At 44.7% G+C, this 18,362-nt stretch overlaps 3 protein-coding genes across 7 annotated transcripts in view; all 3 read right to left on the reverse strand.

The window, feature by feature from the left end:
- Nucleotides 1-2,026, reverse strand: part of ryr2b (ryanodine receptor 2b (cardiac)) — a 48,713-nt gene extending 46,687 nt beyond the window's left edge. For all 5 annotated transcript variants that reach the window (XM_040178992.2, XM_078104406.1, XM_078104405.1 and 2 more), the window contains exon 1: nucleotides 766-2,026. In XM_040178992.2, coding sequence (XP_040034926.2) covers nucleotides 766-813 — 48 coding nt within the window. In that variant the 5' untranslated portion in view covers nucleotides 814-2,026. The remainder of the gene's footprint in view (nucleotides 1-765) is intronic.
- A 144-nt stretch (nucleotides 2,027-2,170) lies between these two features.
- Nucleotides 2,171-18,337, reverse strand: actn2b (actinin, alpha 2b). Its single transcript, XM_040179277.2, has 21 exons — nucleotides 18,032-18,337; nucleotides 15,039-15,153; nucleotides 14,765-14,884; nucleotides 14,565-14,651; nucleotides 14,345-14,432; nucleotides 13,768-13,846; nucleotides 11,514-11,595; nucleotides 11,248-11,333; nucleotides 10,887-10,979; nucleotides 10,183-10,413; nucleotides 9,931-10,078; nucleotides 9,195-9,345; nucleotides 7,210-7,318; nucleotides 6,324-6,464; nucleotides 5,928-6,110; nucleotides 5,563-5,697; nucleotides 5,042-5,221; nucleotides 4,485-4,631; nucleotides 3,816-3,881; nucleotides 3,565-3,723; nucleotides 2,171-3,352 (listed from the first exon to the last, which is right to left on the reverse strand). The coding sequence occupies exons 1-21, from the start codon at nucleotides 18,155-18,157 to the stop codon at nucleotides 3,194-3,196; spliced, it is 2,685 nt and encodes an 894-aa protein (XP_040035211.2). The 5' UTR covers nucleotides 18,158-18,337; the 3' UTR covers nucleotides 2,171-3,193.
- LOC120820979 (uncharacterized) lies at nucleotides 7,658-9,154 on the reverse strand. The gene is made up of 3 exons (XM_040179279.2): nucleotides 8,626-9,154; nucleotides 8,470-8,528; nucleotides 7,658-8,403 (listed from the first exon to the last, which is right to left on the reverse strand). Exons 1-3 carry the CDS (start codon nucleotides 8,670-8,672, stop codon nucleotides 7,856-7,858), a joined length of 654 nt encoding a protein of 217 aa, XP_040035213.2. The 5' UTR covers nucleotides 8,673-9,154; the 3' UTR covers nucleotides 7,658-7,855.
- Nucleotides 18,338-18,362: the final 25 nt, after the last annotated feature.

Genomic DNA, 18,362 nt, shown 5'->3' on the forward strand with positions numbered 1-18,362 from the left:
TTCTCCAAAATGTCTCAACGTTTGCATCATTACTGTGGTTGAGTTGCTCATCTGCTTCAATGCCTGTATCACTACCTGTGTGAGTATGTCATCCACACTCTCCCTGTGACGTGCCCCTATCAGGGTTTAAAGATACCAAGCTGCGAGGGGACGACTTACAACTGGGTCGCATCGATAGCATCTTGTAGTGGGGGCGAAAAAAAAAAAAGCAATTTGTCGTCTTTCTTCACTCAGTCAGTGATCCAACTAAACAAACTAATGGAGATAGAAACAAAAACACTGCTGGGAGACTTGCACTAAAATAGAGCATACTTAATTAAATCTGATTGTTATTAATGCAACCTTTATATATTATTATGTTACTTTTACAACATTTTAATAAAACAAACACCATGAAGTGAAGAACTTTTATATGAGGGCCCCGCTGTGTATGACAATGCTTAATTTAGATGAATAACTAAAGAAAGGCATGTTTATACTAGAATATCTCACGAAAAGATGACAATATTACACATGAGGGGATTCAAATAATTCATCAAAATCAGTTCATCTGGTTACACTTTAGAAGAATAGCGTTTAGAATCTCAACCTAACCAGGTTTAAAGGATTCACAGGCGCCCTTCCAAGGAGCTACAGTAGTTTGGATAATTGTTGACCCTCCTGGAGCTGGACTGGTTAGTTAGTTAAGCTTGGATACCCAACACCATCCTCTCAAACAAGCTGCTGACATTACATTTGAGTTAATTTGACAAATGGCTGACTCACTGTTCGTAGAAAGTGGAATTCGTCATCGCCCTCTCCCGTGTCGGCCATTGTTAGAATCAAACTAGCCACGTTACACTAGGCACACTTGAGCAGCATTGCTGGCACTCGGGGTGAGAGAAGAGGACTGGAGGAACAGGGGCGACAAGGTGTGCCGCTGTTGATGTGAGGGCGGAGTCTGCTTTTCAAATCCGGGACCCAAGGACTCCATGTTTTTTTTTTGGTCATGTGGGGAAAACGAATGCTCAATTTTGGAGGTTTTGTGAGTCTATGAGTCTAAAGTGCTTTCAAGTTTCCTGTTATTTGCAAATGCACCAAAATGAAAGAAGAAGTTGTTGCAAATTAAAATCTTATGTCTTAAGAACTTCAATTTATTTTTCGATTCCACGGTTATAAAATATTATAAAAGCTTCAAAGTAATGCATCAAAATATACTCAAAGAACCACAAGTACAAGTACTTTGCAGAATGGTTCATTCCAGAACATTTTTGAAATATAATTGATGCCAGTCATTTGGCGGATACTAACGTTGCAGCTAATTCCAAATACATTATACAGCTCTTGGTAACTTAACCTATAGACATATAATGTTTTAGTAAATTAAAAAAATTGTTTTGAGATGTGACTCATTCATAGTTTCATATGACAATATAGTGGAGTAAATTGCTCAATAATGGTTTCCAAATTGGAGTGCAGGTTTAAAGTATATAATGCAAATACTCAAGTGGTGATCTATTACTCTAAACAAGGGTTCTCCAACCTTTTTTGCCTCATAGATGGTTTTCATGTTAGACAATATTTCGCAGACCGGCCTTGGAGGTGTGGATTAAAATAACCGGCCGACGGGGACGCTACCGGTCCACGGCCCGGTGGTTGGGAACCCCTGCTCCGAACCCTCCTTAGTCTTTACATTTATACCCTTTTTTAAAAAACACTCAGTTCTATATTTAGCTAATCTTTACCATAATCCTTCTGAAATGTTCAAACAGTCTCAGTTTTCCAAATAATTTGTACAAAATTACACACCAGTCCCCTTTGTATCTCTTTGGAGAACAAAAATAGATCTCCTAAAAATATTGAATATTCATGATGCCCACGAAGACCAAAAGGCAATGCTCTATGAGTAGAAAGTAAATCATGTTGAATAATTGAAATGTCAGAAGCTGTCATTGCAGACATCACTTTCCCTCTACTTTACCAAGTTAAACTTCAACCACAGCTGTAAATACAGATTTTGCAGCATCAGTCTCCCAATCACTATGGCGACAAAGTGCAGAGGAGAATGTACAAGAACTGATTTATTTAAGCATACCTTTCTTTTAATGGGTATTGCTCCAATCTGAAGTATTTTAGTACTCTTGCATAATTTACAAACTGCCAATGCATGTAAAAGCCATCACACAAAACATTTGATTTATTATGTTTTTTAATCAGTATCAGTCAATTGTATTTATCAGAATCATTTGCATGAGTAAATAGTGTTATACATTAGTATATAACAAGCATATTTTGTAAAAATTCAGACTACTGAATTGTTAAATACTCCATTTGAGTAGGATAGTATAGTTTGTTAAAGAGAATTTATTTAAAACAGTGGACAAATCATGTATGATTGAAAAAAAAAAAGGTTTTAAATGGGTCAAGGGAAACCAACTTCAGCACAGGAATACAGCAAAAAGATGGGAAAATATGCTGCTGCTTCATTTGATCTTTATTGCCTTATGTGTATTTTCTTAGGCATGTCAGCATTAACAAGTTTGTTTGCCTAAAACATTTTTTAATGGAAAAACAATATACTCAAATACTGCACATTTAATTGTATGTGTTATCTGCCTTTAAACCACTTAGCAATAGTAAACATCACTATCAATCATGTGGCAATTCTTTCTCTCTGTGGCTTGTTATTGTATATTTATATTTAGACTTTAGGAAATACCATTTTCTACACTGCTTCTTGTTGCGTGGCAGCAGGTTCAAAACCGCTTCTTTCTAATTGTATTTAAAGCATCTCAAAATCCTTATTCAGATGCATGTTTTCCCAAAAAGGAGGCACTGTGAAGAGCCGCTTCTAGATAAAACAGGTCTTCAACTGAAAATAAAGCAATACCATGATTCTGTTGGCTCACTACTTAGTGTCTATTCTATTGGAGTCAATTTCTCTTCTAGGTTTTTCTTCATCACAGAAGGCATTGTTTCTCTTGTGTTTTAAATTGTTTTTAAACTGTTTTTTAAACAGTTTCAATTTGTTTAGGGGACATTTCTAATTCAAAATGGGCAGAAGAAGAGAACCAAGACAATTGTCCAATGTCAGAAATCAAATAATCTGGTGCGGTCACAAACATTAAACTAAACAGATTTATATTTGATATTCTTTAGAATTCATCAAGAGATGGAGGGTGTGGTTAGGTACACAGGGGGTGTTTCTTGTCGGTTAAAGGTCACTCTCTCCATAGAGAGCGGTGGAGAAGGCCGTGTAGTCCAGCGCCCCTGGTGGTGCTCCATGGCCGGAGTAAGGCGGCATCCTCATGATGCAGTACTCCGCTTGTTCGGGAGGAAGTTCTCTCCTCAGCTCCTCCACCAATATGTAGGGCTGTGGGAGAAAAAAAAAACGCTTTGGACATGTTTCCCCAAACATTCATGCTAATACCACTGCCCCCTTTCCATTAAAAGATCATGTACAAAACCAGAGATCAGAAATCAACATGCCATTGAAAACTACGGACTGGAAAAGAGTAAATTAGTGCTGCCTGGACACCATCATGCCGCGCTACCACAAACACAGGAACACACACATACACGTACCTTGTCAGTTGCGAGGATCCGGAAGGACGCCACAACCTGATCGGCGGTGTCCGTGTCAGCAGTCTCTCTAGTCATAAAATCAATGAAAGACTGGAAGGAGACGTTCCCAGTACCATTGGGGTCCACCAGGATCATTATACGGGCAAACTCCACCTCCCCCTGACAACCACATAGATGGAGTATGAGCACTTTGTAGTATGCATGTGTACGGCACTAATGAGAAAACTCCCATTCCCATTTGAAACACATACCAAGTCATAACCCATAGAGATGAGGCAGGCTCGGAAGTCATCGGTCTCCATTGCTCCATTTTTCTTCTACAGTCAGAAGCACATTTTGAAGGATCACAGAACAGAAAGGAGGGAAGTAGAGTGAGGTGAGTGATTAAAAGGACCAAATGCATCCTAAAGTAGAACAAGCTTTTCAATATACTAGAAAACATGACAGACTCCATCCTAAAAAACATTTCCACCCGACAAGCAGATAAACAGTGATAAAATAAATAGAAAGTTTTTCAACTTTAAGACCCTTAATGTTTTTATCTGTCGTGATAAGACATCTTGAACATTTCAAGATTACTGATCCCTGAGAGCTTAAAAACTTGGCAAAGAAGTCATTGTAACGTGCACACTAGAACATAGTAATTGCATTCACAGACTGATAAGTTTCTTATCGGTGACATCAGCACACGGCAATATTATTTGAAGTTTGTATTTGGCAGGTGTATCATCCCTGCTGTTAATCTCTGGCTGGGTGAGATATTCCTACATTACCGATGTAACTTGAATGAAAACTACAGGGCATCTCTAAACATAGAGCTACCCACTGCTCCGCTTCCAGAATCGCTCTGATTGCTTCAGATCAGTCTCTGAAATTGCCTCAAAAAAAAAAAAAAAAAGATGGGCTGAATGAGTCAGTACCCTGTCAAAGTGGTTGAAAGAGGATCTGAACTCCTTCATCTGCTGCTGGCTGATGCCTTTGGCATCCCGGGTCAGGATCTGGGTCTCGATCTCGTTGATGGTCCGTGCGATGGTCGTGAGGAGCAGCTCCCACCCGACGCGGATATGCTTTTGATGTGGTGACAAGAGCAGTCGTGTTAACAGAGGACGCACCTTGAGGGTACTGAGAATGTGGGGAAAAACTACATTTTTGTTTTTAAAAACAAAAACAGGAGAAACATTACTTTTTCAGAGTAATACTTGAATGCTAGTTGTCTAAAAGAGCATGTTAACATACTCTAATTTTCTCTCGCTTTCCATCTAAATACACACATATTTCATTTAAAAAATATGCTATATATTTGAAGGAGCCTTACTGTAACATACAGAGTGGAGAGTCGGATCTGAACACCTTGTTGAATCACATGTTTTCTGATCTAGGCAGCCCAAAAACAACTGACCGAGATGCAGAATCTATGGATGTGTGTGAGTATACTGCACATCCATGCAGTGATCATGTCTGCCATGATCTGCCGTACCTCCATGGTGTAGTTGGTGTGTTTGTTGTCGAACACCAGGGACTCTTGGATTAGCTGGTGGTCTCCCTCCAACTTGTCGATGTTGGGCTTGTAAGCAACAATGACGTGCTCACATTGCTTCAGCTGTGTCATCTGGTCCTCCAGGGTGCCTCCTATCTCCAGGGAGCAGTGCCCAATTTCCTGTCAGGATAGCACACCCAACAAGGTCAACTTCATTTTTGTACCAGCTGGGCTCATGCGATACGAGTCAACGGATCAGATGGTTCGTCACTGCAAATTCAGCAGAAAGTACTTTACCTGTGGCGAAGAGCAAACTCTACCAGGAGCTATAGGATTTGATCAAGGGATATTTAAAGTGGATTATCATACTTTGGCATATTGAATTATCGTCATTATCAAGGCAGCAACCACCATTGCACCTCCCTATAATGTACAATGCATTTAAGTACGATCATCCTCCATTCCATGTCTCTTTGATTAGATGAAGATGTCAAAATTGCTCATGAAGTCTGATGTCTAACCTCCATCCTGGTTTGTATCCAGGGTCCAATGAGATTAGCCTGTGCAGCAAACTGTCGTCTCAGCCTTTCGTGGGCATGCTGACTTGCCATCTCCTCCTGGAGGGCACCATCCCTCTGAGGAACTAGCTTCTTCACCTAGAGAACACACAGAAAGGCTCTGGATCGCATTTACATTCAACTGAATCATACTAGTATTATGCTTTAGGTTCAATCTGAATCGGTGGCTGAATCCTTCAACTCTGTGATGAAAACATTAAAGCAGCACTCAGGGTGTCCTTCCGTAAAGAAGCATTAAATATGAAAGAGGAACACTATCTGAAAAATGACTTCATTCATGGCCATGAGAGTTTTAAAGCCGTCGCTACCTTTTCCCATTTGTTCAGAAGCTCTTCGGTTGAGAGGGTGCTGTATGGGTTGATAATGTTGGCCTTGACCCCGTAACTCTGGGAAATCTTCAGCACCTCATTGTGAATTCCTAAGATGGCCTGTCTCTCAGCATCCGCCTCGGGAAGAGTGGCTTTGAACTGCTCGTGAGCCGCCATTAGACTCTGCGGTGGGCAAAAGGGAAGTCCTGGATTTCTTATTCAAATTAAAAATGTGTCCAAAGCGATATGGCGTGACAGGTATAGCAACATCATTACACGACCAAACGTGAACCAAAGGGAAATTGTGTGGAGGTTTCAACATTTGGAATTATACTGTGAAATTAAAAGTAGAAAAGCAGTAAATGTCAGAGCCTACAGTGCAGCTGAAAAGACTACCTGGACTTCTTCAATCGTATGCACAATGAACATGTCCTGCAGGTCCTCCATGGCGCCCTCCATCCAGTTGTTGAAAGGGGCGGACCTCTTGGCGAACTCCACGAACAGCTGATCAATGGTCTCCAGCAGCTTGTCGGTGCGCTGAGAGGATTACAAGACGTCCCAGGTCTGATTTTTACATATCGAAAACCCCAAAATGTCCAACCAATAGCTTAACATTACGCCCTGCACTGACCTGAAGGAGGAGTCATCGACTTCATATTTTACGTACAAACATCCCCTGGCCTGTTTTGATGACTGATCTCAGGGAGCATGACGTGGGTACGGCATTGTTAACCTATAACTCTGCTGTTCCTGACACAATCCCTCCCCTCTTCAGCCAGCGGACGGGAAAGGTGAGGAGGGGGGGGGGGGGCGGAGAGAGTGGGAGCCGAACGGACAACAGAACTCTGTCCCTGTCATTCAGACTTAATCCTTGGCTCTTTCCCAGGGCCCACACACATTTACAGGTCTGAAATGGACCAGCATGGACCAGAGGAAGCGGCCAGCGGGCTCTTAGCCAATCGTCTCCTGGACAGCACTCTTGCATCTATTTCTCCTCCAGCCATCTGGGTCAGGGAGTTTAGAGGGGATCCAGTTATCGCTCCTCATCAATTTGTCATCGCGGTTCAGATGTCATTTACGGACACCTACATATGCTTACACTGACATTTTAAATGAGCTGGTTTTGTATACAACTTCATTCTTTTCTGCTGTAGAACATGAGCACACTCTTCTGGAGACTCGCCTAATCTAAAATACGCCCCCAAAAAAAGGAAACAAAAAAACGTAACTTCTGGTGAGAACCTGTAGAGCAGATGTGAAGGACTTGAATGACTGCCCTCACCTCCAGGGACTCTCTCCTCTTCTGAGTCAGGGTTCCCAGCTTATCCCACAGGTCACAGATGCTCTGACACCGTTCGTTCACAGCAGCCACGTCGTGGTAGTCCAGCTCACTGGAAAGACAAAGCACAGACAACCTGCTTCAGTTGTGAAAGAGAAGCACTTTACAGGCGTTTAGAAATACCTACTGGTTCACTTTTAATGGGCACACAAAGTCAGACTTTGTATGACCGGTAGGCCAATTCCAATGTAATATTGAATGTAGTTGCGTTCATGTTACCTCTAGAATACAAACATTCCCCCCTGAACAAATAGCTTAAAGTCTCGACCCTGGAAAAGTCGGTTTAATTCTGGAATAGACACTGACATATGAGCAGTTTGCCTAACGTCCTTTTACGAATCTTGCCCCTCGGTGTATCTGAGCCACATAGAAAACAAAGTAGAACACACAAGGTTATTTAGAGTTTTATTCAAAATCCACAAAAGCAATCTTGCGCGCACCTTACATACATATTTGAGTGAACTGCAGAGACTACTAGAGTTGCCTTTATGCCAATCTGCAAAGTGAGAGCTCTCAGAACGGGATTCATCAGTGTGTTTTTGTTCTCAAAGTCGGTCGGAGCGTGAGTGCCAGAAGGCAGCGGACCGGTCTAGAAGAGGTAGTGCTGCCCCCGTCCCCCTGGTGGCGGCTCTAGTGGAACTGGAGATGCGGTGAACGTGCTCGAAGCTGCAGAAACCTCAACCCCCAGCGGCGCCGAGGCATAGGGAGGCGGGGGCATTCGATCTTCCGTTTCCCACTCTCCAATCCCGGGCTCCGACGCGTACAGACCAGACATCCCAGGGTACGAAGGAGGTGGCGGTGCAAGAAAGATCAGCCCCTCGGTTGTGCCGGGCTCAGAGTTTGCTACATAGCGGTCAAGCTCGCCTGCTTGAAAGAAGTGTGGAGGTGCGACGTTCGGCCTGGGCTGAGATCTTCTGAACGTGGCCGCAGACTCTTCCACAGGATCCCAAACAGGAGGCGCACGCCATGGAGCCTCACTGGACATGTCCAGAGGAAGGCTGGAAGTTGTTGGATAGGCTCCAGGACAATAGCGCACTACGTAGGCTACAACAGGGTGATGCAACCTGGAAACCGGTGCACGAGCGGCTCGGGACGAGCGATGAGGACGGACCTCCTCGTTAGGCTGGAGCCATGGCCCTAAGGGGTAAAAACAAAATGGTAAAAATGGTGTGAGAACATTTTTTTTAAATCTCAATTGTTTACCTTCTTTAGCAGGAAAGCAAAGGACATTCCAGCAGCACAGTGCAACGAAGAGCAACTGACTGTAAAAGAAAACAGCAAGGTCAAAAACCACAGTAAGATAAACATGCCAGGAATAAAAGATCAACACGTAAATATAGTAATTTAACTATCACATACCGTGGAAGAACACAAGTAGCCATCTTGCTTGAGAGGCAAAATGGCATCTTCTGGCGTCAGAGAACCAATTAAATGCGAAACAGGAAGTACTCGGCGGTCGATCGCCGACTGAGAAGGTAACGACGGACAGGTGTTCTTCATTGACTGCTGATTGGGAAAGTCAGCATGACCGTGAAGTGCACCCTTCCACTAAGAGAGGAACATGTTCCTCAACTCAGGAAAGGAGGGTTTAAGTTCCTATCTTTTTTTCCAAAGTGGTTCAAAATCACATCTAAGACAGCGAGTTAATGTTTAAAATTGTTCCCGCAAAGCATTTCCCTTTTTCTCCTTCAGCTGCTGTCTCAAATACGAACAGAAAATATATGTTTAATGACCTCTCACATTTATTTGTGATTGCAGTGTTGTTGTGTCTTTTGTTCATCATTCAACTCTATATCCAGACAGGTGCCCTTGTAGGACACAAAGGGTCGAATGCCAGAGACGCTATTGAAGTAATATTTAAAAGAAAGAGGAGGGTGGCATCATCTTATTTTACTGTGAACAAATTGTCTGCTTTGTTGAGCGCGTACTTGAGTTCCTGTGCGATGGCGGCGATCTGCTCCACTCGGTCCTGGTGCGCTGCCAGGTCACTCTCGAAGGCCTCGTGTTTTCGAAGCAGTGCTCTGATTTCTGTGAGGGTGGCGCTTTCATAGTCCTTCTGGGAGAGGATCAGCTCTTTGCCTGAGCATTACACACGCAAAGAGAGAGAGAGGGAAGGGAGGTGAGAGAGGGCGAACAACAAGGAGGCTAGTGGGTCAGGTCTGAAACACGGGCCTTGTTCGGTCAGTGCCCATGGGGAGAATGAACCCCTACAGGCAGATTCTAAAACCTTTGGTCGAGCCTCATTGAGAACAGGTCTAAATAAATCTCACTAAAGCAACACTTTCAAAGCAGGCCGATAAAGCAGACGAAAGGTTGCTCCGAAATGGTGGAACGAGCCCTCTGAAGACACCAGGACCGCAGAGAGCCTTCACATCTTCTGCCGCAAACTAAAGACACACCTCTTCAGACTCTACCTCGACTAAAAGACTAACAAAGTGGAGCACTGAAATTGTACTTGTAACGCCACTCATCTATAGCAAATTGTAAATTGGCTTATTTGAGGAAATTGCACTTTGTTTCTGGTTCTTCTGAGATTGTATCCCTATGGTTGAAATGCACTTATTGCAAGTCGCTTTGGATAAAAGCGTCGGCTAAAAGACATGCAATGTAATGAAAGGAAGCCTGCGGTAAGGTACAAGGGGCCAAAGCACGACTGCTACTGACCGCTGGCCCAGGTCTCGTGATTGGTGGCTTTTTGGCGAAACTTTTCCGCCAGGTGGTCCAGCCTCTCCAAGCGGCGGATCTCCGTAAGCAGCCACTCCTCGAAGCCTTTCTCTGCCTGCTCCAGCCCCTGCCATGCACTGGCTACGTCCTGTACACACCACGACAGACATGAAGACAGTGGTTGCGAAAATGGCGACATCCGTGGCTGTTGAATGACAAGAAGGAGAAGAGGAATTCGGAGATGTCCCTTACAGATACCATCTTCCCCTCGGAGGGCATGAACGCAGGGCGATTGCTGATGCGCAACTTGGTCTGAAGGGTGTTGAAGTTGATTTCCAGCTGGCACTTCTCCTGCACTTTGGGGGGCTTATGCTGACGCCTGTAGTCCCGGAAGTCCTCCAGCTTGCGCTGCATCTCCGACATGGTCTTCTCCGGAGTCCGGTTCTCCAGCCAGGGGGTGGTGCGGCGGATCCACTCCAGCAGCTTGGGACCACGTGGACGACATGGGAGTGAGAGGAGAGGCGAGAAAATCAGCTCGGTTGGAATTTGGCTTTGTTCTCCACATACATAAGCAAGGACAACAAAAAAAAGGACTATAAACATTAGACTTTATAATAGAAATATAGCCCAGTATATATAACATAACTTAAATATTTTATACAACAACAGTGAAATTGAGGTAAAAGCTCAGTATGACATGATTAACTGCGCTATGTTAAGATAGCAGCGTTCCAGGAAGACTGTCATGAATAATTGATTATTTTTAGCAGATGGGTCTCAGCTCATCAATGGGATACATAAGAGATGTTTTAACATTAAATTAAAATCTGCACTTTAACTTTGAACTAGATTCAAGACAAACTTTTGTGTAATATACTGCGCGCGTTTCATATTCTTTCAAATACGATTTCATTTCAAGACGTGTCATCATCCTTCAATTACAAACTTTGCTCTACCTCGCTGGCCAGTCTCTCGTACTCCTCCATCATTTTCTCGTTCTCCTGGTTCACACCGAGCACCTTGCAGATCCTGTTGGCGGCCGTCTCTGCCTAAGAGCGCAGGGCGCCAGAACAAAGTAATTACATCGGCAAAGAAACTCAGCCGGCCATGCTCCCATTCATCCTTTACACTTATCTAATGACATTACCCTCGCAATGGATTTGTTCTTTAAAAATGAGATGTCTGAAACCAAACCGCCAATAGATTGTTGCATCTGACCTGATTGACAACAAGCATCTTGAATCTCAACTTGCAAACGGTTAAGGTTAGCAAACTCATCTAAAAATACATATTAGTAATGCTATAGCTTAAAACCACCTGCTCAGCTCCGGCAAAACAATGGTAAAAGCAGGACACGTAGGTCATGATGGCTCTTTCATCGGGCTTGGGGGTGTTGATGATATCTGTGGCATCAAGACAGAGGAAAAAAATCAAAGTCGACTTCAAGTGTGTTTTTAAGACTGAAACTAAATCAGGCCTCAAACAGACACAAGATATCCCCATACGCACACAGCGAGGTCCATGCACACATGTTTAAAGTCTGTATATAAGAGAGCTAACATTGTCAATCTGAATGACGTTACCTTCTGCATCCAGCATTTTGGGAATATCCAGGTGTTTCTCGGCTATGTCGAAAGCCAGGTTCAGGTTCCCCAGAGGATCATCCTAAACAAAACACCATTCTACGTCACTGAGCAGCAATACTGGTCTTAAAATGTCTCCACGCTGCCCTCCATGCTACATGCGACACATCCTACTCCCTGAATACCTCATGCACATTGATAAAATAGTACTTGCTTTAGTTTTCCAGTATTCACATGAGCTGGATGTTAATCAGGAACTAAACTTTTTAATGATCATTGCCCCAAAACCAAATCCTCTCAAAACCATGACATGCACATGCTGAGCTTTTATTTCAATTATTGATTATTTTTCACTCAAGCAAAGCTTCACATTTATGAATCCATATCCAGCATTTGCTTCTAACCTTCTGTTTAGAATTGACTCAAACAACTATACAATCGAAAGTATACTCCTTGATATGTACACACAAGTGACTCTGACAGAGTGACGGTGGTGCATTTTGCAGACAGCTGACGGCGAGCTCGCCCCTGCCGACGGGGCAGTCAGCGAGAGTGCAACGGGGTAAAAGGTTCATGCTACCCTGCTGCTGCTGCCATTGTCCCTGTGAGGGCGGCCACACACTACACGACAGGGCCAGCTGCTCACAGATTCGGAGCAGGGCACATGGATGGATGGATGGATGGATGGGGGTTGGTAAATGGATGATGGGATGCTTTGGGGAGGATGAATGAAGAGAAGTCCATAATGCCTCCGTGTGCCCGACGCCAGAGCTGCCGCGGCACTGGCAGCTTTACAAACCCGCTCACCTGGAGCCAGCCAACAGCTGCCTGCCGCACAATGCAACCGTCTCCCGGCAGCATTAGCAGCACTAAAAGGCGACCTGTGACCAAGTGTGTGAGTATGTATGTCAAAGAGATTTAAAGAGTGGGGGACGGGAGGGGGGGGGGGGGGAGCAGCGGGGCGAAATAGATATGGTGGATTGTTCATGTGCCTCAGCGCTCATATCTGCCCTTGAATGAAAATCAACACCATCCGTACTTAAGATGCGGCTGGTAAATATCAGAATGTTCATCTTATGGACATCGTCCGGCCTTTCACGGAGGACCGGCAGATTATAACTGGGGAACACGACGTGACATCATGGACAATAGCAGAGGTGCATTTAATCCTGAGCTCTGCGGGGACTAGGCTCATGTTTCTGTGACTATTCAGGGTCAAACTCAACAAGCCGGGCCAGTGAGTGGTGTGCTGAAAAGAGGGCGCTTCTGTTTCCAAAACAAATGGAAATGTCACTCTCTGTAGTCAGCCATGGTGTTCCCCTCCCCGTACACGATATGCTATCACACATCGACAATTGAAATGACAGTAAAACCTCTCTGTTGTCGTTTGTTCACCCCAACTTGCGGTTCTAAACCAAAACGGACTTGGCGATGGAAGAGAGACGCCTCGAATAGTCCCACAGACGGCCTTCCTGTCTGAGGCGGCTCCAGAAGGGCAAGGTTGCGTGATCGTTGCGTGACTAACGCTGAAGGGCTGTCAGCTGGGCTCGGTAGCTCTGCAAATATGCAGCACAGCTCACTGAGGCCGTCGCCTGTTTATACTCAAACACTGAGAGTCCCGGGCGTCCTTTCAACCCAGAACACTTAACTGAGCGGTGCACTCGCTTGGCCTGGAAATGTTCTGGTGGCACACACACACACGATGAGAGAAGTCCAACTGTGCATTTATTTTAAGGCAGCCGTCCCTCGGCTTGCATATCAATCGCTGTTTCACCACTAAATCCGACGTCCCAATGGGCACAGCGGGTTAAAACACTGGGGCAAAGCTCACTAATTGTGCTATTGTTGAACTGCTTTAACAATGGAACAATGAAGCATGATGTGACGCTAAATGTGACGCTACATTACGCTATTAAAAAGAAATGCATAACTTGAGAAGCATTGTATCCATTAGCCAAAGTACACACTGTGTATCTACAACAAACATTACGTTGCTGCACGCAGCTGCTGCCTGCGGCACGACGCATGTTTTTAGCTTATCCAAAAAAAAAAATCAAAAAAGCCTCCAGTGCTTGATAAAGACTAGTTTTTCTCAGTGAATCAAAAATAACCACATACAATGTGACATTTTCCTGAAAGATTTTCTTTTAATCGGTTCACACCGTGAGGGAGGTGTTAATTGTGTGGAAATCCGTGGTGTTAGTCTGTGGGGCTGAAACACGGCATCCTGGTTACACGTGGAACCACACGACACCTTGTTGAGCTTAGAGTAGTCGAGGAGGTCGGGTCGGTGTCTGTGGATCAGGGCGCAGAAGGCCAGGCCGTCCTTCCAGCTTCACAAGCCAGAACGCAGAGAGAACCAGCATGTCAGTTCAAATAGCAGACGGACTGGACCCAAACCAGTAAACGTTCACCCATTCACACACACACACACACACACACGTACATACACTGGTGCATGCAAGGGGCCTCCAGCTGATCAGGATCTAAACAGTCGAGCACACGCTGGTGGCTCGGCCTTTGGGAGCGATTTGAGGTTCAGTATCGTGCCCAAGGCCACCGCGACTAGATGGGCCGGGGGTTGGAACCGCTCTGCATCGGAGCCACAGGCGCCGCGAGCTAACATGCTAACTTAACCCAAAGGATAATCGAATGCAGTGCTTGCATTTAAAATAATAAATAAATGCAATGATGTTATACAGAGTTTAGTTATTTGCATGTTTTTATTTTATCATTCTCGGAAGGAACCAGTGCTTATAATAATTGTCTCTCGATGTCTGTTTGAATCTTATCCATCAATCACAAAGAATTGCCCAGCGTTGAACCCTTACCTGATGTGGAAGTTTTGGACGTTGACGTTCCTGTAGGGAGCAGTCTTTCTCTGACACCACAAGAGAAGACCTTCCTTGGCAGATGTTTCTAAGGAGGAAATTCATTCGGTAATTAAGTCGGTCACGTTTTAGTGATAAGAGTTTTTTGATATTTGGACAGTCAGTGAAGATCTACAGAGAATTAAATCGATTTGGGATCAGTTGGATTTCATTATCTCACCCTCCACAGAGATGTCCTGGATGGCAAAGCGGAGGATGATAGTCCAGATCATCCCAAGAGTCATCTTTACATTACCGTCCACGATCTCTGAAAGGCAAACAGATTCTTCCATCAGCGGGCACCAAAGCGATTGTTAATAGCATTAATCTATGTATTAAGTCCCTGCAGTATGTCCGCACATAAAGGGAGGCGTTTGATACCTTCAGCTCCGATGGAGACGAGTTTCACTCCTTTGCTTGTGATGAATTCTAACGCTTTGTTGACATTTGCAATCTTATGAAATCGCATTTTCCCTCTGTCTGGCTTGGGTAACCTCTCTCCTGCAAACAGAACATTATGTAACAGAGTCAGATATGCAAGTAGCCTTATTTCTGTATTCTGTTATAAGAAAAATAGACATCAAAATGTGCACATGATTTTCCTGGTGGAATAAACAACGAACACGTAAAGAAACATAATCCTGTGTGGTCTAACCTGAGATAACTTCCAGAAGCAGCATGAGTTTCAGTCCATTTCTGAGGTCCTCCTCGATATTCTCAATTTGAGTCCCAGCTTTCCTCAGGTGGGAGTTGCACCAGGCGGTGAATGTCTAATGGGAAAGGGAGACGCAGGTCAATTAAAAGGGGATTTGGTCAAATACCATCATATGAACGGGCCGCACTTTGCACATGAACATTTCTGACGCTTCGCTGGAAAAAACTTAATACCGCGTAGGAATGCATATAGCACCGCTCTAAAACTGGACTTTAGTTTCACTTAAAACCTCCATTATATATGGATTACGCTGCAAGCTGGGTATTTATCTCCACAGGCCTAAACAATCTGTGTGTCACTAACAAGACTATGTGCCACATCAACGTTGACCTGTTTGACACCTGCTACATTTTCAGATTAACCCCCAGTGACCCATTGGATTCTATTCTTCCTGTGTTTCCAAGGCAGACAACCCTCAGATTAAACGTACTCCACATCGGGTACCCAAATACTGTAAATCAACTTAAGACAGGCTCATTGTCTTTCTGCTCCTATTTTTATAAAAGTCTGTCAATGGCGAGCCGCGGAGTTCGGGGGTGTTCGACGCGGCGCGGGTGAAAGCCAACCACGGTGCGCATACCGACCGATATAAGGCGGTAAATTTAGACCGCCCTGCCGATAAGAGACGGGGAGGGAAGACGTCAGAACTCCTCGACGTGTCGCCATGAGTGAAAATGTCACGTGGATGTGGGGGGAGTTTGCTCCTCGAGTCGTTCTCTGTCACTGTTCTGCCACTTATACTGTGACTGGTTACAGCTGCGAGGCGATAGCGCTATCGGAGAGCACGCACGCCGTTCTTCCAGGTCACGCCGGTTCCTCTGCTGAGGACCAATCGATGGGTCTGTCGAGGTGTGAAATATGTTGACTCCTGCCACAATGACCAGAACATTTAAATACTATCATCAACTAGGACGTTGACATCTTAACTGGTCTATAATGGAGAATAAGGGTATGATAGACTTGGCATTTTGCTCTTTTGCTTTCCTACTATCGAATAACTAATAAATGGATAAAGTATAACGCACATTTTTAAAACATTTATTAACAGTTCATACTCATTCAGCCATTTTGAATGATCAACATTTAATTGTAATAGGAATGTCTTTGCACACCTGTTGACACAATGGATGATATATGAATTCAACAACTAAACTGAGGAAGATGTTTTAGCACTATTTTACGACCCGGATTCTTACACATTCCTGTGCTCAGCTCGGGTGTACGTGATGCCCATGCAGCCAGCCACAGCCCCCCCACACCCCCCTCTCCGGGTGACGTGCAAGAATATTACAGGCTTTAGAGTAAAGGCCATCACATTCAACGCTGAGTGAGTCCCTTTGGGTGCCTGTGACATTGCACCGCTAGTTCAAAAAAAATAAAAATAAAAAAGCGGCCTGCTGGTTTTCCCAATTGCCGCAGGCGGCAACCCGTGATGCCCACTTTTCCCGCACGTCCTGCCTCCTTCCCCAGCGCCACTGACGAGTAAAAATATTCATGGATCACATGCAGAAAGGACCAACCCCGCCACTGAGCTGACTGATGCCTTCGCGGCCTCGCTGGGTCAGAGGCTGGCAGCCTCTCCGTCCATACGGATGGAAAATACACGGGGAGCAAATGTTTAACATGTCGGAAGGAGAGAGCCTCCGAGTGTACACTGACGGGAGTCGGTAGGTTAATAAAAGGTCACCTGCTACCGCTTATGGGGTTTGAAGGGAAAAGGCTGCTGCGAAAGGCTCGTGTGCTGGATGATAGATTTAAGGCTGCAGGAGAGAAAAGAACAAGCAAAAGCTTAACTGGCAAAATAAAAGGGCCGACAGCAGATCCACGTGATCAAAACAGAAACTATCTTGGTGGTGCTGTCCGAAACCATCAGTTGTGATGATCTTAAACAGCTGCTCCGCTTTCCAATGAGCAGCTTGTCAACTTCAAATTACCAATCAGTGAGAAGATAACCACTGTGAAAATAGCTGTGCGTGCAGACCAGGGTCCCACTTCTGCCTGGTGTTACCAAAAATACCCCGTTTTGTCATCCTTGTGGGAGGAATGAAGGTTATGCGCATGGGGGCAACAGTTCAAGGCCCAGGCCAACTTTTAAAGAATCAAAAACCCAACTGGCGATGTGCAAGGGAAAAAGAGCCCTATACTGGGTTGAGCTGGTCCTCCCGGTACAATATTTCTGCCTGGTTTCTATAAACAAAAGAATTCCGCAGCAAGGACACTGGATTACTGCGATGCCTTTTGGTCCCGACGTTAAAATTAGACGCAGCGTCCATTCTAATCCCGAGAGCGTCATCGTGTGTTTCAAAGCATCTGTTGACAGCTCGCATTCCGCGCGTATCAGTGGAGAGGCAGCGGTCTGCAGAGCCGCCGGAAGGCTATTGTTAGCCGGCTGGTACCCAGCGGCCCGCCGCATCCGTCCGTCAAGCCGCCAAATTCAGAACCATACCGGAAGTTAAGTTAATGTCCTACCAAAATAAAACCGCCCGTGAAAACACGCGGCTGTAAGTTTGAATGTAGTGACAGACTAAAGTTGCTTCGTTCTTTATTTCCCATATTTGGTCTTGTTTGTGTCTCAGGGACGAAGGCACCAACGTTAAAAACGCTTTACGTTTAATCCACGTATCGATAAAAAAGAAACCCGGTCTGTTCACCAGGGTGTTTTAACGTGAAAGTGTTTACCGGAAGTTTAGCTTTTCACTTTAGCTTGACAATGGATCAAAAATAACTTTTACGATACTGTACAAACAGTCTTATTGAAATGTACTAGCGTTAAATGGACACGTGTAATATGGTATTTTTTCTTTACTTCAAATAGCTTCTAATGACAGTCCGACACAACTACCGGTGGTTAGATGTCACATTTCTTTCCATCACAGTGCGTGAAAGTAACTTGAGTTTAATTTATTTGTATTACTTGTATTAGTCTGACTTACTTTCCTCTGCTGTTGTTCCCAGGCGGGGTCGAGGAGCATGTCCCGGTCCCACTCATCCTCCTGGTTCATGTACTCGTACTCGTAGCCGTTATCATAGTGCACCGTGGTCTCCACCTGGGTCATCATCACTGCGCGCTTCTTCTCTCCGCTCCCCTGAGGCTCGACTGTCTGATCAAATGTAACGCGGTCGACGGGACAGAAGCCTGACTTTCTTCTCTTCTACTCTCTCGCTCTCTCACGACACGCTCGCCCTTGTCCTCCCGACCCGACTGTCGCCTGGCCCTGTATGCCTCAGATGAACGAGTGACGTTATCATTAGTACCGGACAGTC

This window comes from Gasterosteus aculeatus, chromosome 6 (genome assembly GCF_964276395.1).
Source record: "Gasterosteus aculeatus chromosome 6, fGasAcu3.hap1.1, whole genome shotgun sequence".
NCBI classification, from domain to species: domain Eukaryota; kingdom Metazoa; phylum Chordata; class Actinopteri; order Perciformes; family Gasterosteidae; genus Gasterosteus; species Gasterosteus aculeatus.